Here is a 22,093-nt window from a genome sequence, read left to right on the forward strand (position 1 = left end):
ACCTCGGTACAAGTGACAATAATAAACCAATACCAATACCAATAACAATGCTGCTGTTTTGCTTTACTTATTTGTTTACAGGGTTAGGACGTCACTGGAAATGGCAGCACCTGCCGTCCATCCCCAATGACCCCTGACTGAGGAGACAGAGTCAAACACTTCAGTGAAGATGGAGTCAGACACAGGTCAGACCTGGTAAGGACACAGATTTCCTTCCCTGAAGGACATTAACCAGCTGGTAGTTTTACAGCTTCTGTTATCAACTTCTGTTTTTAGAAATTCCAAATTCGGAGTCATAGAGTTATTCAGCACGGAAACAGGCCCTTCGGCCCAACCTGTCCATGCTGACCAAGTTGCCTACCTGAGGTAGTCCCATTTGCCTGCATTTGGCCCATATCCCTTGCAAGCTTTCCTATCCATGTACCTGTCTAAATTCCTTTCCATTGCAATTGTTCCCACCTCTACTACTTCCTCTGGCAGCTCGTTCCATGTACCCACCACCCTCTGTGTGAAAAACCTGCCCCTGAGGTCCCCTTTAAATCTTTCCCCTCTCACCTTAAACCTATAGTATGTCCTCTAATTTTAGACTCCCTTTCACTGGGGAAAAGACTGTGACATTCATCCTATCTATGCCCCTCATGATTTTATATACCTCTGTAAGGTCACCCCTCAGCCTCCTATGCTCCAGGGAAAGTAGATCCAGTCTATCCAGTCTCTCCTTATAACTCAAGCCCTCCAGTCCCGGCAACATCCTTGTGAATCTTTTGTGCACCTTTTCCAGCTCAATGACGTCCTTCCTATAGCTGGGCGACCAGAACTGCACGTAATACTCCAAGTGTGGTCTCACCAGCATCCTGTACATTTGTGACATGATATCCCAACTCTTGTACTCAATGCCCGACCAATGAAGGCAAGCGTGCTTTTTATTTAATTATATACATTTAATGCCATGTATTTAATTATTTACATTTAAACTTTCCAGCTGCCATAAGGGATTTGAACTCAAGTATCTGGATTCATCTTCCAGAACTCTGGCTTTTTGCCCAGTAACAACCACTGGGCACTTGTGCCTGTTACCTCAGCAGTTCCCCACTAGTCATAGACCAGAACTTATGTGGATGAAGCTTCACCAGGTGTAACCTTCCTGAGTGAGATCTGCCCAAGAACGCAAGACCTTTCAGAGAGTTGTGAACGCAGCCCAGTCCATCATATAAACCAGCCTGGCATTTATTGACTCCGCCTACACTGCCTTGGGAAAGCAGCCAACATAATCAAGGATCCTTCCCGCCCCGATCATTCTCTCTTCTCCCCCTTCCCATCGGGCAGAAGGTACAAAAGCTTGAAAGCACGTACTACCAGGCTCAAAGACAGCTTCTCCACCACTGCTATCAGACTCTTGAACGGACCTCTCATATGCTAAAGATGAACTCTTGATCTCCCAATCTACCTCATCGTGGCCCTTGCACCTTACTTGTTTACCTGCACTGTACTTTCTCTGTAACTGTAACATTGTATTCTGCATTCTGTTTTCTTTTTACTACCTTGATGTACTTATTTACAGCATAATCTGCCTGGATGGCACGCAAGCAAAACAAGTTTTTTACTGCATCTCAGTACATGTGACAATAATAGACCAATACATATCCTCCCAAATCTGGGTCAGTGATGAAAAGGTTGGCTTAAAGCAGGCCCTGAAAGCTTCCTTCAGGTCGCCCTTCTTTAGCTCACTGAAGAAGATTACCTTCAGCACACACTCATCCACAGTCCCAGAGCTGCCCTTCTCAGGAGAGCTCTGTGGGTGGTTGGAACACCTGCCGATGAAATCAGAACAAGTACGGGCAACAGAATCTCAAACAAATGCGTGGGTGCTGATAGCTGGAGTCAGCCACACACCAAACCTGAATAGCTCTGCCTGTAAAAAAAACTGAGCTCAATAATTTTCAATTATTACTTATTTATTCATGAATATTCAAGACCTATTTAAAGTGTTATCACATGTACCAAAGCAACGTTACATTCCATAGTGAGTTGCTCCTTCTCTAGACATAAAAATGAGTAGGTGGAGACAAAACAACCTTCAACCTGCCCCATCATTACTTAGAATGTAGGAGAATGAGGGGCAACCTTATAGAAGTGTTTAAAATTATGAGAGGCATAGAGGGTGCTAACAGTCTTTTCCCCTGGATCGGAGTACAAATGTAGGAGAGTCTAAAACTAAAGGGCATAGGGGGCATAGGTTTAGGGGAGAGGGGAAAGATTTAAAAGGGACCTTAGAGGCAACTGCTTGTTGGTGAGTATATAGAAGGAGCTGCCAAAGGAAGTGGTTGAGGCAAGTACGACAGTATCATTGAAGAAGCACTAGGTACATGGAGGGGCAGGGCTTAGAGGGAGATGGGCCAAATGCAGGAAATTGGGACTAGCTGGGTGAGCACTGTTGTCGGTATGGACTGGTTGGGCCGAAGGGCCTGTATCTGTGCTCTATGACCATTGGCTCACTGATCTTAGCGAGCCAATGGCGGGCAGATTGAAGGTTGTATCGTCTCCACTTTCCTGCTTGTTTCCCATAAACCCTTGACTCCCCTATGGATAAAAAATCTGTCTGTCTCAGCCTTGACACCATTCACTCTCCATCATTCTCCGTTCTGAAGATTCACAACCCTCTTTGGTCAGAAATTACTTGTCTTCTGTCTTAAATAATTGATACTGTATTCTGAAATTGTGATTTCCCCCCACTTTTACCTCTGTGTTTACATTAAACACAGAATCAATAGTCATTGACCTGAAACTTTCACTCTGTTTTCTCTCTCCACAGATGCTACCTGACCAGCTGAGTATTTCCAATGTTTTCTTCTTTAGTTCAGTTAGAACACAGGAACAGAACCTTTGGCCCACCACACCTCTGCCGACCAGAATGTCAAATTAAACTAAACCTATCTTCCTGCACGTGCTCTATATCCCTCCACTCCCTGCATGTGCCTGTCTAAATGCCTCTTAAACACCACTATCATGCCTGGTTCCACTACCATGCCTGGCACTGCATTCCAGGCACCCACCACTCTGTCTATAAAACTTAGACCGCACATCTCCTTTAAACTAGCAGGCACACGGTAGTGTAGCAGTCAATGTAACACTATTACAGCGCCAGCAACCTGGGTTCAATTCCGGCCGCTGTCTGTAAGGAGTTTGTACGTTCTCCCCGTGTCTCCGTGGGTTTCCTCCGGGTGCTCTGGTTTCCTCCCACATTCCAAAGACGTATGGGTTAGGAAGTTGTGGGCATGCTATGTTGGCGCCGGAAGCGTGGTGACACTTGCGGGCTGCCCCCAGAACACTGTACGCAAAAGATGCATTTCACTGTGTGTTTCGATGTACATGTGACTAATAAAGATACCCTATCTTAGCTAAACTTTCCCCCTTTCACCCTAAAGTTACATCCTGTAGTATTTGATATTTCTACCCTGAAAAAGGTTCTGACTGTCTACCCTATCTATGTCTCTCATAATTCTCTAAACTTCTATCAGGTCTTCCCTCAGCCTCCAATGCTCCGGAGTAAACAAGTTTGTCCAACCTCTCCTTAAAGCTAAGGAGAGTTCTCCATAACTTCCCACCTCCACCTCTTCCTCTAACACCGCCCTGAAGCATTTTCGATTTTTAAGGACAGATTTGCATCATCCGTACATTTTTGTTCTCAGACCACATTCTGTGTATTTCGATCAGATTTTTGGAGCAAGTCAAGGGGTTCATCATCAGCTGTTAAAAAACAAATTAACACCCTTATGACCCTAAAGTTAGCATAAGGCATATCAAGGAGAAATACAAACAGATAACTTATAAAGAATGCCTCTAAGTTATTTTATGTTATGCAATTCCCCATATCTGCAGAGCAACCTCCGATATTACTTCTGGTCACTGACTGTGAAGAATTCCTGCTACTGGTGTCATGCTATGTTGTGGGCATGCTATGTTGGCACCAGAAGCATGGCGACACTTGCGGGCTGCCCCCAGAACACTGTACACAAAAGATGCATTTTACTGTGTGTTTCGATGTACATGTGACTAATAAAGATATCTTATCCAATTGGTAACATTCTGAGTTTGAATGTTGGTTTAAAGACCCACGCTGAAGATCAAAGCACAAAGATCTAGGCTGACACTCCAGCCCAGGGGTAGGGGAGTGCTGCACTGTTAGTGGTGTTATGAGTCATGTAGAAATATTCACAACAAAGTGAGCTGGGCTCCCAGACTATCAACTTCACTGAAGTCCAAATATACAGGAGGTGAGAATATGCGAGAGGTGATTGTCTTTCGTATGGTATAACAGGATCTCACGCACACAGGAATAGACTAATTGTTGAACTTAACTGAGTAGTGAACGTGAATAACTCATCAAAATTGAGCTCGATAATTCCCAGTGGCTACTTATTAATCTACAAATGCAAAAAATCAACTGAACACGTGTACCAAATATGCCCTCTGTAACCATATACCCCTTCTCCAGATAAAAGAATGAGGAGCAGGAGTTGGCTGTACAGCCCCTCAAGCCTGCTCCGCTGTAAAGTGGATCAACAAGCTTCTGTGGGAGGAAAGGAATTGCTGACATTTTGGGTCGAAACAATGCATCAGGACTGAGCATGGAGAGGGGAGATGGCCGGTATAAAGAGGAGAGGGGAAGTGGTGAGAAAGGTGTCCAAAGAAGGAGTCCAGTAGCTGTCTCCAACCTTCACACTCCATTTCCCCCACTTTGCTCCATCTACCTCTCCATTCTCCCCCTCCCAGTCCCGGTGAAGGGTCTCGACCCCAAACGTCGACTGTCCATTTCCCTCCATAGATGCTGCCTGATCCGCAGAGTTTCTCCAGCTCCTTTGTGCGTTGGAGCAGAAGTCAATCAGTTCCTGTGGTGACCAACACTCTCACACAAGTTTTGTGCCCAGGATGAATACTCCCTGGTACAAAAGCTCGATCCAAACTTCACTAATAGTTCTTAAACTGATTTTGCCAATTTCAGTTGAATTACACTTAAGAAAAGTCCACCTGAACATAACCTCCAATGAAACAGATTCATGGCTTGTGGCTGAAATATGAAAGAAGTCAAATGTTTCACCAATCAACCAACTAAGGAAAATCTCACAGCAAGGTTCTGGGTGAGTAGTCTGCTGTAAAGAAGGATTAGATGTTTTCTTACGGCGAGAGAAGCGCGGTGGATTGTCATTGACATCACTGAGAGTAACAGTGATTGATGTTGTTCCAGATAAGCCTCCCATCTGTCCAACCATATCTTTAGCCTGGATAACCAACAGGTAGCGGTCCTTAGCCTCTCTGTCCATGTTCGGGAGAGCTGTTTTGATGATTCCTGAAAGACATAGTCAGAAAGATCAATGGTAGTTCTCCATATGTCGAACAAGCCTGGCATTCATTCAGAATGTGATAGTTCTCTCTGGGGGACACTCTACACAATCACATTCAAAGTAACCCAAATCTTACTGATTGCTTGAGTGGTCAATCATGGTTATGTAATAGAACCATAGAACAATACAGCACAATACAGACCCTTCAGCCCACCATGTTGTGCCGACCTTCAAACCACTCCTAAGACTCTCTAACCCCTTCCTCCCATATAGCCCTCTATCTTAAATTCCTCTAAACATTTTATAGAATCTATTCAGCCCTTGTGCCTGTGCTAGGGGAAGGGCTATTCAATTAGTTCCCCTGTGCTTTCTCCATGCTTCCTGTAAATATTCTCTGTAACGCTGTTACAGTGCCAGCGACCTGGGTTCAATTCCCGCTGCTGTCTGTAAGGAGTTTGTACGTTCTCCCTGTGTCTGCGTGGGTTTCCTCCAGGTGCTCCGGTTTCCTCCCACATTCCAAAGATGTACAAATTAGGAAGTTGTGGGAGTTATATGTTGGTGCCGGAAGCGTGGTGACACTTGCGGGCTGCCCCCAGAACATTCTCAGTAACGCAAAAAGATGCATTTCACTGTGTGTTTCAATGTACATGTGACTGATAAATAATCTTAAAAGTAATCTTAAAAAAATATTCCCACTAAACCTCCTTCCAGATCACAACTTGCTGTCTTAAAAGGGATTTTTATCTTGCCTGCTTCCAGTTATCTTAATCTTGTCATAAGATAGAAAATGTTTGAAACACACAGTAGAATCTGAGGACAGAGTTAATCTCGATGACCACTTCACATCTTCTGATTTTATTTCAGATGTTCATCATTTGCGGTATTTTGGATTGTGTAGACAGACTGTTGCCGGGTAACAAACAGGTTCCATTTTAACAGATGTCAAAAAGTCGATTTTGTCTCTAACTATTAAGGGTTTTATTCTCCATTTTCCTCCTCCCCCAGTACCAATATTTTTTTTCTTGTAGCCACAGCTAGAATATAGCTGGTTCTAGGTAATTGTGATTCGACCAGCTTTAACTGTAGTAAGGATCAATACAATTCTATACAGGCCATCTCTGGGTGACAAACAGCTTCCGATTTTACAGACGTCCACAAGTCGATTTAATCCGTAGGTCGGAAAATACACAAAAATCACTCGATACGGTGACCACACCTCCACAGTGTTGTAATGAATGGCATCAAAAGCACATAAGACTAATGGGAGAGAACAATTAGGAAAAGCGGAGAGAGGAAACTAGTTCTGCCGTTCGTAGGAAGGAGCATATGTCTGTATATTGAACTTTTGAATCTAATAATATTATGGAAGTTTATTCATATGTACGGGTGTCCATAAATTGGGCATTGGTAACCTGGGGACCGGCTGTATCTCAAACCAATGTTGGGTTACTGAACCTCTTACTTCACTTGAGCACTCGATTTAACCTTTTCCATACTTAGAAGAACACCACCTTCTCCAGTCACACCAGGAAGTCTCCAATGCACTGTCCCAAAGTCACCCATCCCAAAGTGTGAAGCTCACAACTGGCCAATAAATCCAGCTGATTTATAAAGCACAACTTCCTCACCTTTGTTGTTAATGCCTCCACATAACAAGTCAAGGCTCCCATAAGTTTTATTTAACTTAATCTCAGTGTAATTTAAAATAAGAATATGTAATCTCTGTAGCAATATCAATCTTGGAACAAATGACTCCTGAAATTACTCTATTTGATATTACCATATAGAGACCCACTTCACTCTGATTCATTCAGCCCTGGTTTTATAGAGACTTAGCCCATTTAAAAAGCACCTCTGTGTAAATTGGCAGTGGGAAGAGTTGGAAACAAACACAAATTAAGAAGCTGTGCCATTATATCACTCAGCTGAACTTCTAGGCTATAAATATCAATGTTAACAGCCAAAGTCAAATCAAAGACTGTGTAAAATATTGTTGTGAGAGTGGCAGGCTTCGTTTTATTGAGATGAATAATCTCAGTCAATTTAATGATGTGCTGAGCTTGACGATTCTGCGGTCAAAATAATTAGAAAGAGAATTAGTTATCCTACAGTTTTGTTCATTGACAAACTTAGTTAACATGTAGCATTTAATGATGATCACGGAATACTATGACTTAATTTTAAGATTAAATGATAAAAAGAAATACCGTCAGGGACACAATTTTTTTTCATTCAGTCACATTGCAATGTTCTGAATCTTATGCAACTTAACACTGCAAAATCTTTAATAATCTCCAGTAACGAAAATGTGCTTATCTCTTGTTCCCTGATGCAGATGGGGTGTAGAGAGATGAGAAAGCTTAGAGCTGGCACCAGTTCTCTCCATTAGATTTTGGTTTCTGGTTCATTTTTAACATGAGTTGGTATCTCAGAGAGAAGCTTGTTCAGTAGCAGCAGTAGGGGCTGCCTACAATGTGGTCTCCTCTGTACTTGGAGATCAAACACTGTCTCCTTCAGCACAGTGTCGCCTTCAGTGTGTTTGAACGACCTTGAATTTTGGGTCACCTGTCACTTTAATTCTCCATCCCAGTCCCACTCTTCCCTCTCCAACAAAGCCCAATGTTAGCTGAGGAATGACACCTCATCTTCCAAAGAGTCCTTCCAACGTAATACTGAATTCAACCATTTCAGATATCGACTTAGAGATACAAGAGACTGCAGGAACTGGAATCTCGAGCAAATAATAAACTGTTGGAGAATCTCAACAGTTCAGGCCTCGTCTGGAGAGAGAAATGGACAGTCGACATTTCGGATTGAGACCCTTCATCTGGACTGAAAGATAGAGGGGAGATAGCCAGTGCGAAGAAGTGAGGGAGAGGGGGTGGGGCAAAGAGCTGGCAGGTAGTAGGTGGATCCAGGTGAGGAGGGGTGAGTGGCAGATGGAGGAGAGAAGAGGGGAAGTAGCGACAGAGGCTGGGAAATGAGAGGTGGAGGCAACGAAAGGCTGCAGATGACAGAATCTGATAGGAAAGGAAGATGGAGCATGGAACCAAATAGGGGAGGTGGGGAGGGCAGATGGGGACAGTGGCGGGGAAGGGGATCCACTGGGAGGATTGTGTGGGTGATGGATAAGGGAAAGACACAGGGTGAGGGAGAGATGGGGTGGAGGTTGTTGGGTGGGTGTGGGAGGAACTGGGTAGATCAGGAGGAGAGAGGAAGAGACAGATTTGTTGCTTCAATTACACTTCTTCCAGCTCCGGATTTTATTTGTCCAACTAGTCCCACCCTCCTTCACCAAGCCCCCTCACCCCATTTATCACTTAATCTCTCCTGCCTTCTACCTAATCACAGGCCTCTGTGTTCTCTCCGACCCACCTTCCTTTCTCTGTTGTCGCAGTTTCAGTTTTTATGTAAAATACTAATCTAAATCTGTGTGCTCTTCACTTATTCTGAGATCCCAAGACAGTTTATGGTCATGACCTGATCAACATGTACAATGCATGTTTAATATGGAGATTCCAGTCCCTGACTTAAATATTATTGTGCAGCAGATTTTCAAATAAATTTTTCATCCATTGGATGTTCCATCATCTACTAATGAGAGATGGGAGCCAACCTTTACAGAAGGATTGCGGTTAGAGACAAGTTTCAGATCAGTAATATTCCTCTTCAATTTAATCATTAGCAGACAACTGCTTTTCTGAGATCTTGTAATTATAAAAACTTTCCCAATTTTGACATATTGTCTTTCAATCATTGTCAAGCCATACTCCAGCACCAATGGGCTTCTAATGATCTCACCAAAGAAATAATGAACACTTGCAGTCAGTGGTAAAAAGTTTTACGTTAAAATTTAGACATTGTGTCGATAAGATGATTAAAAATTAATTAGTCCATGAGGTCCAATAGTGTGCAGTCAGCAGAAGCAGCTAGCAAGCTCCACTCCACCTTCAACACAGACTAAACGCAAATTATAATTTCTCAGCATCAGCAGAGCATCCGATTCAACAGTCTCCATGATTCAGTAGTGAACTTTATCTCTGGTTCTACTCTGTCTTGTTGAAGCTTCCCACTAGAACCATGAGGTATGAGGTTCAATAATTGCACAGTTCAGTTATAAAGCAAGGTGTGGGCACTAGGGGCAGGCACGGTAGTGTAGGGGCAGGCGCAGTAGGGTAGCAGTTAGTGCAACGCTATTACAGAGCCAGTGACCCAGGTTCAATTCTGGCCACTGTTTGTAAGGAGTTTGTATGTTCTCCCCGTGTCTGCGTGGGTTTCCTCCAGGTGCTCCGGTTTCCTCCCACATTCCAAAGACGTACGGGTTAGGAAGTTGTGGGCATGCTATGTTGGCGCCAGAAGCGTGGCAACACTTGCAGGCTACCCCCGGAACACTCTATGCAAAAGATGCATTTCACTGTGTATTTTGATGTACATGTGACTAATAAAGATATCTAATCTTATCACATCCCCTTCCTGGTGGTGCTGCCACGATCTCAGACTCTTAATTCTACTTCTCTCAGTTATTCTGTTATTGTCACGTTCGCATTTCTTTTTGCACCTCTTCAGACTGCACTACGATCTTTGCACCATTCTTTTGCTTTGCACTTGTTGCTGTATTTATTATTACTGTGTACACTGTTTACTCTGTGAGCTTCATGTGAGCAAGGAATTTCATTGCACCCTAGTGTATATTTCAATCTAATCTGCATCTGTAACTTGGTGGTAAAGGGACTGTTAATGATTGGATTAACAGCTGAAGGATTATTACTAAAACATGCCAGCAACTGGTGGATGTTCTGAGGAAAATACCAAAGCCTTGTGTTTATAAAATGCCTTGAAGTTAGCAAAGGAGTGACCTGCACACAACTCAAAGACAGAACTTTTAAGGAGTACCTCAAAAGACGGGAAGAGAGAAGAGGCATTGGAGAGGCAGTGGTAGAGTTGGATACAATTACAATGTTCCATTCCAGGTCATACAGGTCTGACCCTAAACAATAACTTACCTAGTGACTCCACTTCAAGAACGAAGAGTCGCCACCGCGTATCTCGGAAACATGGAAAGAGGGCTGGGCTGCAGACGAGGCTGAAATAGTGTGGTTACAAGCCCCCCTCTCCAGCATACTACTAGCTAACATCCAGTCCATTGAGAACAAAGTTGATGAACTAAGGTCAAGACTGACCTACCAAAGAGAGCTGAGGGACTGTTGTGTACTATGCCTCACTGAAACGTGGCTCACACCTGCCTCACCTGACTCTGCTATTCAACCTGACGGCTTCTCAATTCATCGAATGGACCGTACAGAGTCTTCAGGCAAAGTTAAAGGCGGAGGGGTCTGCTTCTTAATCAATAACTTGTGGTGCTCGGACGTGATGGTCCTGGCGAGCTCCTGCTCACCCAGCCTGGAATACCTAACGGTGAAGTGTCGACCATTCTATCTACCAAGGGAGTTCGCTTCAGCTATCCTAATGGCAGTCTACATCCCACCACAGACGGACATGAAGCCTACACTCAATGAGCTATACTCCATGGTCAACAACATTGAGACAGGATACCCTGAGGCCCTCTTCATCATTGCAGGGGACTTCAATCAGGCCAACCTCAAGAGTGTGTTCCCAAAATACTATCAGCACATCTCCTGCTCCACCAGGGGCGCCAACACCCTTGACCACTGCTATACAACCATCAAAGATGCCTTCCGAGCTACCCCTCGTCCTCACTTTGGGAAATCATACCACCAGGCTCTGCTCCTTCTCCCTGCATACAAACAGAAACTGAAACGGGAGGATCCGGTACGGAGAGTCGTGCCGTGCTAGTCTGAGGAAGCAGATGAGCTCCTATGTGACTGCTTTGAGACAGTGGACTGGTCCATGTTCAAAGACTCAGCTGCCAGCCTTGATGAGTATGTCTCCACCATCATGGACTTTATCAGCAAGTGTGTGGAGGACTGTGTACTAAAGAAGACGATATGGGTGTTCCCAAACAGGAAACCATGGACGAACTAGGAGATCTACTCCCTACTGAAGGAGAGGACTGCTGCACACAAATCTGGTGATCCTGATCTGTACAAGAAATCGAGGTATGACCTTCGAAAAGCTATCAGGGATGCCAAGAGGCAATACCAACTCAAAATAGAGTCGCTGACCAGCCGCCAGTTATGGCAGGGCTTACATGCCATAACAGGCTACAAGACGAAGTCGGGCAGCACAGCTAACAACAGTGCACCCCTTCCTGATGAACTTAACACATTCTATGTGTGTTTTGAACAAAAGGGAAGTGGATTGTCACCATCCATCCTGACAGCCACCAATGCAGCTGAACCTGTGATCACAGTGGAGGACGTAAGATCATTCTTCCGGAGAGTGAACACGAGGAAGGCACCTGGCCCAGACAGTGTCCCGGGCCGCGTGCTTAGATCTTCACAAGATCACAAGATCACAAGATAAGGGAGCAGAAGCAGGCCATTCAGCCCATCGAGTCTGCTCCAAGGAAAAGGGAAAAAGAAATGGGGTGGGAAAAAAGAGAGAGAAGCTGGCAAAAGTATTTGCGGACATATTCAACCTCTCCCTGCTTCAATCTCAGGTTCCCTCCTGTTTTAAGAAGTCCACTATCATCCCGGTACCAAAGAAAAGCAAGGTAACATGCCTCAATGACTACCGACCAGTGGCTCTGACATCCACCATCATGAAGTGCTTTGAGAGGTTGTCATGGCACACATCAACTCCAGCCTCCCAGACAACCTGGACCCATTGCAATCTGCCTGTCGGTGAAACAGGTCTAGAGTGGATGCCATCTCCCTGGCCCTACACTCAGCTCTGGAGCATCTGGACAGTAAAGACACATACGTTAGGCTATTGTTTATTGACTACAGCTCTGCCTTCAATACAATAATTCCAAGCAAGCTTGTCACCAAACTCCGAGACCTAGGACTCAACACCTCCCTCTGTAACTGGATCCTTAACTTTCTAACAAACAGACCAAAATCAGTGAGGATAGGCAGCAATACCTCCGGCACGATTATTCTCAACACTGGTGCCCCACAAGGCTGCGTCCTCAGCCCTCTACTCAACTCCCTATATACTCATGACTGTGTGGCCAGATTCTGCTCTAACTCCATCTATAAGTTTGCAGATGATACCACCATTGTAGACCATATCTCAAACAGCGATGAGTCAGAGTACAGGAAGGAGATAGAGAGCTTAGTGGAATGGTGTCATGACAACAACCTTTCCCTCAATGTCAACAAAACTAAAGAGCTGGTCATTGACTTCAGGAAAGTGGGCGGTGTACATGTACCTGTCTACACCAATGGTGCTGAGGTCGAGAGGGTTGACAGCTTCAAGTTCCTGGGAGTGAACATCACCAACAGCCTGTCCTGGTCAAATCACGTAGATGCCGTGGCCAAGAGAGCTCACCAGCGCCTCTACTTCCTCAGGAGGCTTGGTTTTGAAATTTGGTTTGTCCCCTTTGATTCTCACCAACTTTTACCGATGCACCATAGAAAGCATCCTATCTGGATGTATCATGGCTTGGTACGGCAACTGCTCTGCCCAGGACCGCAAGAAGCTGCAGAGAGTTGTGGACACAGCTCAGCACATCACAGACACCAGCCTCCCCTCCTTGGACTCTGTCTTTACCTCTCATTGTCTTGGTGTAGCAGCCAGCATAATCAAAGACCCCACCCACCCGGGTCATTCTCTCTTCTCTCCTCTTCCATCAGGTAGAAGATACAGGAGCCTGAGGGCACGTACCACCAGACTTAAGGACAGCTTCTACCCCACTGTGATAAGACTATTGAACGGTTCCCTTATACAATGAGATAGACTATGACCTCAAGATCTACTTTGTTGTGACCTTGCACCTTATTGCACTGCACTTTCTCTGTAGCTGCGACACTTTACTCTGTACTGTTGCTGTTTTTACCTGTACATCAATGCACTTTGTACTAACTCAATGTAACTGCACTGTGTAATGAATTGACCTGCACGATAGGTTTGTAAGACAAGCTTTTCACTGTACCTCGGTACAAGTGACAATAATAAACCAATACCAATAAAAGGCATTCAGACAGCTACATGGATAGGAAATGTTTCGAGGGGTATGAGCCAAAACGCAGGCAAGTGGGACGAGCTCAGGTAGGCAACTCGGTTGGATCAAAAGGCTGCTTCTGTGCTGTATAACTCTATGACTCTATGACTCTGGTTTTAGGGAAGGAATTCCAAAGCTCATGGCCCAAGCTGCTTCCACTTACCTGGACATTTTGGGGTAATGGGCCAGAATTCCAGGCCATTTAACCAGGAGAAGGAATTTATTCACTCTGAGAGTTTTGAGTCTTTGGAATTCCTTTCTCTAGTGAAGCTGTGGATGCTCAGTCATTGAATCTCATTCCCAGGGCTGAGGTTTTTGAATGTTAAGGGGGAGAGAAAAGACACATTTGTATAGCGATTTTCACAGTGTCCCAGCATGCTTTACAGTCAATAAGTGCCTCACAAACTCCCAGATGCAAAAGTGATTGGATCACCTATTAGGCAGGCACAGTAGTGTAGCTGTAAGCGTAACGCTATTACAGTGCCAGCGATCCGGGTTCAATTCCAGCCACTGTCTGTAAGGAGTTTGTACGTTCTCCCCGTGACTGCGTGGGTTTCCTTCGGGTGCTCCGGTTTCCTCCCATATTTCAAAGGCGTACAGGTTAGGAAGACGTGGGCATGTAATGTTGGCACCAGAAGCGTGGAGACACTTGCGGTCTGCCCCCAGGACATTCTACACAAAAGATCTATTGTGTTTTGATGTACATGTGACTAATAAAGATATCTTATCTTATAAATATTGTCCTGAACACATCCTTGCAAAGCAGTTCAGTGGGATCAGCCTGAGAGAGTGGATGGGGCTTAAGTTCACAATCTCATCAAAAAGAGAGTACAATAGTCCCTCCATGAAAGGTCCGCCTAAAGTGATGTTTCAGAGTCATACAGCACAACAACAGCCCATCCTGTCCATTTGATGTCCATCTTCAATACATAATATTTTTTACAGAGGGAGAACAGTGCAACACACTGAGCAAAGAACATGACCTATTCAACACAACGGACATGAGGTAAGTCAAAAGATATGGGATGGGCCAGAGAAATGGAGATTATCCTGGAATCTGCTCAACCTGAGCCCAATGGGTTGGATATATACTCAGCTGGCATATTAGGGCTGTGCCAGCTTGTGCTCTGCTTGGGGCTCGATCTGGGTCAGTTTTTATTTATTCATTCAAGGGATGTGGTCTTTGCAGGCCAAGCCAGCATTTATTGCCCATCGCTAATTGCCCTTGAGAAGATGGTGGTGAGCTGCCTCCTTCAACCGCTGCAGTCCTTGAGGTGTGGGTACACACATGCAGTGCTGTAAGAGAGAGAGTTCGAGGATTTTGACCCAGCGACAGTGAAGGAACAGAGATATATTTCTAAGTCAGGATGGTGTGTGGCTTGGAGGGCAACTTCCAACTTGTTCTTCTAGTTGGCAGAGGTGGTGGGTTTGGAAGGTGTTGTCTAAGGAGTCCTGGTGAGTTGCTGCAGTGCATCCTGTAGATGGTACAAACTGCTGCTACTGTGCGTCGGTGGTGGAGCGAGTGAGTGGTTGTCGGTGGGCTGGCTATCGTTCGGGCTGCTATGTCCCAGATGGTGTCGAGCTTCTTCAGTGTTGTAGGAGCTGCACTCATTCAGGTTGTGAGTGCACTCACTCTGCACGCGCACAGCCAGGGTGTGGACGAGGAACTACCCGAGATGGGTGGCTGTTCTTCAGGAGCCGATTTCAAGTCTGACCATGGCTCAGTGCTGGGGAGAGGTAATTGGCAAGGGAATGTATGGGAATGTTGTCAGGGCTTGGGAATATTTCTCAGAGAGTCATAGAGAGGTAGAGCAATGGATCTTTGGCCCACCGACTCTGTGCCAACCATCACAACTAATGCTACATTCATCCATTTTTATTCTCCCCATGACTATGGATGGAATGGCCTCTTTCTGTGCTGTGAGAGTTTAGGATTCTTTGACACTGTGCTCCAGGCTGACGAACAAATATCTTGCGTAAAACCCCCTCCGGCTGTAATATAATCCCCATCAGCAGCCACAGATTCTACCACTCACCTACAAATTTGGGACCATTTACAGTGGCCAATGATAAAACTGGCCACTGGAGGCAGTTTGAAGTTTACCCCAGTAGGGTAGCTGAACGAACACAGCCTTCAAGCTGAATTATTGATTGTCAGGGGAAGAGGACACCAATCATGAAATAATTGGAAGTCTCAGACAGCATCTGTAACAGAGTATGAAATTTGACAGGTGAAGTACGACAGTGGATGAAATGTGACTCCTGTCACACTGGTGACCTTGGGTAGTGAAAAGATTAGGGTTTTTACACGAGATATTTTTTTCCACAGCATGGAAACAGGCCATTCCGTCCATTGTGCCTGTACTGGCTCTTCGAAAGAACAATCCAATTCCTCCTTTCCTTTCCCCGCACTCCCTTCTCATTGACGCACAGAATCCTCACAGGTGGATGTTAGCTATAAGGAGAAGTGGGACAAACTTCAAGGGTTTAGATGGCGGAAATGAGGAGAATCCATTTGCTGAAGACGAATAACCAGAAGAGAGGTCGGAAAAAACTTGGATTGTTTTCTCTGGAGCGACGGAGGCTGAGGGGAGACCTGACAGAAGTTTATAAAATTATGAGAGGCATAGATAGGGTAGACAGTCAGAATCTTTTACCCAGGATGGAAATGACAAATACTAAAGGGCATAGCTTTAAGGTAAGAGGAGGAAAGTTTAAGGGAGATGTGCGGGGCAAGTTAATTACACAGAGAGTGGTGGGTGCCTGGAATGCACTGCCAGTGTATTTGTGGAAACAGATATTATAGTAGCATTTAAAAGGCTTTTAAATAGGCACATGAAATGCAGGGAATGAAAGGATATGAAACGTGTGCAGGCAGAAGGGATTAGTTTGATTTGGCATCGTTTTTGGCACAGAGGGCCTGTTCCTGTGCTGTACTGTTCCATGTTCCACGTTCTGTGTTTTTATCCCTGGCTGGGAGCCTAGAACCTCTAGTCACAGTTTCAAAACAAGGGTTAGGTTATTTAGGACTGAGATGTGGAGAAATTTCTTCACCCAGAGGGCAGTATATCTCTGGGATTCTCTTCCCTGGCGGGTTGTGGAACCTCAGTCATTGAGTCCATTTGAAACAGACAGCCATAGAGACACAACGGACTGAACACGCTGGAATCAGGAGCAAAAAATGATCAGGTGGAGGAACTCAGTGGGTCAGGCAACAACTGTGGAGCGAAACGGGCAGTCGGTGTTTCAGGTTGAGACCCTTCATCCAGATAGCAATAGAGTTGTGAATATCATGAGGGAGTTGAGGGAGGGAAGCTATGCTGAACCTCCATAAGGCAATGGTCTCGCTCCTGTGGGATATTTGTGTTTAGTTCTAGTTGCCACATTTCAGGAAGGAGATAGGGGAATGAGAGACGGTCCAGAAAAGACTTGGTTCCTGACACAAGGGATTACAGTCACAAGGATAGATCAGAGATCCATAGGAGATGTAAAGGATGAGGGGAGATTAGACAGAAGTATATAAAACAATGAGGGGTCTGGGCAGAGAGAATGGTGGGAGGCTGGTGGAGGGGTCAAGGACTGGAGGTCACAGTTTAAAATAAAGAAGAGAATTAAGAGTGATAATAGAGTCACGGTGTTTCATACAGCATGGAAACAGGCCCTCCAGCCCAACTGGTCCATGCTGACCAAGATTCCCATCTAAACTAGCCCCATTTGCCTGCGTTTGGTCCATATCCCTCTAAATCTTTCCCATCTATGTCCCTTGTGTGCAGTCTCTTGTGAATAGCATTCCATCCAGCAAGTTCCACATTCTCCCCCTTCTCTGAGTATAGAAGAGTTATTTTAATTCTTGACTGGATTTACCAATATACGTTAGCAGTAAATAACTGGACTCGAAGTCAGTGCAGTGGGCAGGCACGGTAGTGTAGTGGTTAGTACAATGCTATCACAGCGCCAGCGACCCGGTTTCAATTCCAGCCACTGTCTGTAAGGAGTTTGTACATTCTCCCCGTGTCTGTGTGGGTTTCCTCCGGGTGCTCCGGTTTCCTCCGGGTGCTCCAGTTTCCTCCCACATTCCAGAGACATACGGGTTAGGAAGTTGTGGGCATGCTATGTTGGCGCCGGAAGCGTGGCGACACTTGCGGGCTGCCCCCAGAACACTCTACTCAAAAGATGTATTTCACTGTGTGTTTCGATGTACATGTGACTAATAAAGATATCTTATCTTATCTGAAAACATCTGAAACCAGTATTGACACCACAAAACAGAGTGTGGCAAAACAAAGCAGGACAAAGCAAGCCACTCTAGGTGTGACAACATGTTACAACTGAAGTTGCAAAATACCCAAATTCCACCGACAGATGCAGAATCAATATTGTGAGTGATTGTCACCTGTCTTTGGCTCCACAGAGAAGTATGGCTGTCCCTGGAGGATGCTGTAGACCACCCTGGCACTGCTTCCATAGGTTGGATCATCGGCATCGGTGGCTGTCACTTGGATCACTGAAGTTCCTGTTCAGGAATGGAGTGGACCACTTGTTAGTGGATTAAATACATAAAGTTCTATTGTCAAAGTTTTCCCTGCAACAGTTACAGTAACATCCTGCTGGTTGTAGTTTGCAAGAGGATTTGGAAGGTTATAATTGGCAGACACATCACAGATGGAATTTAATACAGAAAAGTAAAGAATGATGCCCTTTGACAGAAAGAATAAGAACATAGAACATCGGACGTAGGACAGCTTCTACCCCACTGTGATAAGACTATTGAATGGTTCCCTTATACAATGAGATGGACTATGGCCTCACGATCTACCTTGTTGTGACCTTGCACCTTATTGCACTGCACTTTCACTGTAGCTGTGACACTTTACTCTGTACTGTTATTGTTTTAACCTGTACTACTTCAATGCACTCTGTACTAACTCAATGTAACTGCACTGTGTAATGAATTGACCTGTACGACCAGTTTGTAAGACAAGTTTTTCACTGTACCTCGGTACAAGTGACAATAATAAACCAATACCAATACCGATACCAGTACAGCACAGGGACAGGCCCTTCAACCCATGATGTCTAGCACGATGCCAATTTAAACTGAATCCCTTCTGCCTGCACATGATCCTTATCTGTCCATTTCCTACATGTTCATGTGTCTATCTAAGAGCCCCTTGAATGCCATAACCCTAATAACTACAGTATAGCAACACCACGGCCACTTTGACCACTTTGCACTAATGTGGACTTTGTTTTTTTTGTTCTAATTGTGTTCTTTCTTGTAAAAATTGTGTATAATTTTGGTTTAATTTATTTTTTTTCTTGTGAATGCTGTTCATCTGAAGCTATGTGCCCGTGATGCTGCTGCAAGTAAGTTTTTCATTGCACCTGTGCGCACATGGACTTGTACAGATGACGATAAACCTGACTTTGACTTTGCTTCCACTACTACCCCAGCAACACGTTTCAGGCATCTACAATTCTCCGTGTAAAAGAAAACTTGCCCCAGACATCTCCTTTAAGCTTTTCCCCTCTCACAATACTATTCCCTCCAGCATTCAACATTTCTGCCCTGGGAAAAAGATACTGGCTGTCTACCCTATCTATGCCTCACAAATCTATAGCTTCAGGTCTCCCCTCAGCCTCCAACACTTCAGAGAAAACAACCCAAGTTCTCTCTACAGCTAATACCCTCTAATCCAGGCAATATACTGGATGGTAAACCTCTTCTGAACCTTCTCCAAAGCCTCCACATCCTTCCCGTAATGGGGTGACCAAAACTGCACTCCAAGTGTGGCCTAACCAAAGTTCGATACAACCGCAACATGACTTCCTGACTCTTATACTCACTGCCCCGACCAATGAAGGTAAGCATGCCGTACGCCTTCTTTACCACCCTATCTACTTGCATTGCCACTTTCAGGGAGGTATTGTCTTGGACCCCAAGATCCCACTGTACATCAATGGTGTTAAGGGTCCTGCCGTTAACGGTATACTTTCCCCTTATATTTGACCTCCTAAAGACCAACACCTCACACTTGCCCGGACTTAACTCCATCTGCCATTTCTCCGCCCATAACTGCAACTGATCTGTATCCTGCTGTATCCTTTGACAACTTTCTTCACTGCCCACAACTCAACCAATCTTTGTGCAGTCTGCAAATTTACCAACCAACTCATCTACATTTTTGTCCAAGTCATTTATAAGCCAGTAGAGCCGCTGGCTCACGGCTCCAGAGACACGGGTTCAATTCTGACCTCGGATGCTGTCTGTGCAGAGTTTGCACATTATCCCAGGGTCCACATGGGTTTCCTCTGGGTTTTCCGGTTCCTTTCCAAGTTCCAAAGGCATCAGAATAAGAATCAGGTTTATTATCACTGACATATGATATGAAATTTGTTGTTTTGCAGCAGCAGTACAGTGCAAGACATAAAAATTACTATAAGTTACAACAAGAAATAAATAGTGCAAAAGAGGAATAACAAGGTTATGTTCGTGGGTTCATGGACTGTTCAGAAATCTGATGGTGGAGGGGAAGAAGCTGTTCCTAAAATGTTGACTATAGATCTTCTGGCTCCTGTACCTCCTCCCCAATGGTAGGTTGATAAGTTAATTGGCCACCGTAACTTGTTCCTCATAAGTGGTGGGGTAGAATAATTAATGGAGATTTGTGGAGATTACAAAATGGGATCTGTGTGAATGGGTGCTTGATGGTTGGCACGGACTTGGTGGGCTGAAGGGCCTGTTTCCATACAGTGACTGTGGGCTAATAGAACAGTACGTGAGGGACCTGGGTATTCATGTGCATATATCTTGGAAAAGTGCCATGCATGCTCCAAGGATAGTTAGTAAAGCACGTGGAAAACTAGCCTTCATATATATTGTACTCTAGTTAGTTATGATTGGTAAATTGGTTTATTATTGTCACATGTACCGAGGTACAGTGAAAATCTTTGTCTTGCATGCCATCCATACAGATCATTTCATCACATCAGTGCATTGAGGTAATAACAGAATGCAGAATAAAGTGTTACAGTTACAGAGAAAGTGCAATGCAGGCAGACAATAAGGTGCAAGGCCATGACAAGGTCAGTGAACCTGTATAAAACACTGGTTAGACAACGACTGGAGTATTGCCTCCTGTCACTTTAGGAAGGATGTAATGATCCCAGAAGGGTTACAGGAAGGATTTACTCAAATAGTTCCAGTGGTAGGTGGATTTCAGCTCCAAGATTCAGGAAACTGAGGTTGTTCTTCTGGGAGCAAAGACGGTTGGAAGGCAACTTGATGGAAATGGACAGAATCTTGAAGGGATTAGACAGATTAAACAGAGAGAAGTCATTTTAAACTTTGGCTAGGTCACGCTTGGAGTATGATGTGCAGTTCTGGTTGCCTCATTACAGGAAGGATGTGGAGGCTTTGGAGAGGATGCAGAAGAGGTTCACCAGGATGCTGCCTGGATTTAAGGTTATGAGCTATAAGAAGTTGGACAAACTTGGATTGTCTTCTTTGGAGCATCGAAGGCTGAGGGGAAACCTGATAGAAGTTTATAAGATTATTGGAGGCATAGATAGGGTAGACAGCTGGTATCTTTTTCCCAGGGTAGAAATGTCAAATACCAGAGGACATGCATTTAAGGTGAGGGGGGAAAGTTCAAAGGAATTGTGCAGGGCAGGTTTTTTACACGGAGAGTGGCTGCCGGGGTGGTGGTGGAGGCAGATACAACAGTGGCATTTAAGACGCTGTTAGATAGGTACATGAATATGCAGGGAATGGAGGGATATGGATCAGTACAGGCAGAAGAGATTTAGTTTAATTCGGCATTAAGTTCAGCACAGACCTGGTGGCAAAGGGCCTGTTCCTGTGCTGTACTGTTCTATAAATAGACTGGAATTTAACACCTATCATCCATAGTGCTGTATTCCCCCAGAACTACAGTGCTCGGGTGAGTGGGGAGATAAGTGAGAGCTGCTTTGAGCCATAGCCACCACCTCAGGGTATATCTGATGCAGGAAAAAACAGAAAATAAAAGATAAAACATTGAGGCATGTTATAGGTTAATAAATTAATAACTAATCCCAGCAGTTTAACATCATTGTATTAGGATTATCAATTATTTATACCAAAGATATTACAGCATGATTCAGTGACCATCAATCCTGCTCCATCATGATGGAAACAAGGTTTAATATTCATGTATCACAGAAGAAATATAAGTAGATATTTTATCAATTGTAATTTAGAATGAATAATCACAATATCAAAAATGCTCTTCATCAATGTTACTGTTGGAATGGGTGCCTCTACTTCTTACTCTCCTGGATTTTTCACGATGTTGAATGACTTTGCTGCAATGCTTTGAATTCTATGAATAAATAGCAGCACAATTTAATGCAGACGGAGGATTTAATGTGAATCCTGCAAACTTTGACTCTTTCATTGTCTCAGAAGATGAGTTGCTGGCTGGACGGACAGATGAAGGGCAGTCAAGTGAAGGCAGTAGATTATTAATTGTCACCTGTACATGCTATTAATCCCGTCCCATCAGTTAAAACCACTGAAAAATTCTGTTCACCACTCGGCTGTAAAGTAGCTCTTGGAGTCTTGGAGTACTGTGTGTCGTTACTTGGGGTATTGTGTGTCGTTACTTGGGGTATTGTATGTCGT

At 44.5% G+C, this 22,093-nt stretch overlaps 1 protein-coding gene across 2 annotated transcripts in view; it reads right to left on the reverse strand.

Annotated features, from left to right (window-relative positions):
- Positions 1 to 22,093, reverse strand: part of cdh7a (cadherin 7a) — a 177,094-nt gene that overhangs the window by 92,627 nt on the left and 62,374 nt on the right. For both annotated transcript variants that reach the window (XM_052022765.1, XM_052022763.1), the window contains exons 4-5: positions 17,822 to 17,941; positions 5,180 to 5,347 (exon numbers count right to left, since the gene is read on the reverse strand). In XM_052022765.1, the coding sequence (XP_051878725.1) occupies positions 5,180 to 5,347; positions 17,822 to 17,941 (288 nt within the window). The remainder of the gene's footprint in view (positions 1 to 5,179; positions 5,348 to 17,821; positions 17,942 to 22,093) is intronic.

The sequence above is a fragment of the Pristis pectinata genome, chromosome 9 (assembly GCF_009764475.1).
Source record: "Pristis pectinata isolate sPriPec2 chromosome 9, sPriPec2.1.pri, whole genome shotgun sequence".
Lineage (NCBI taxonomy): Eukaryota > Metazoa > Chordata > Chondrichthyes > Rhinopristiformes > Pristidae > Pristis > Pristis pectinata.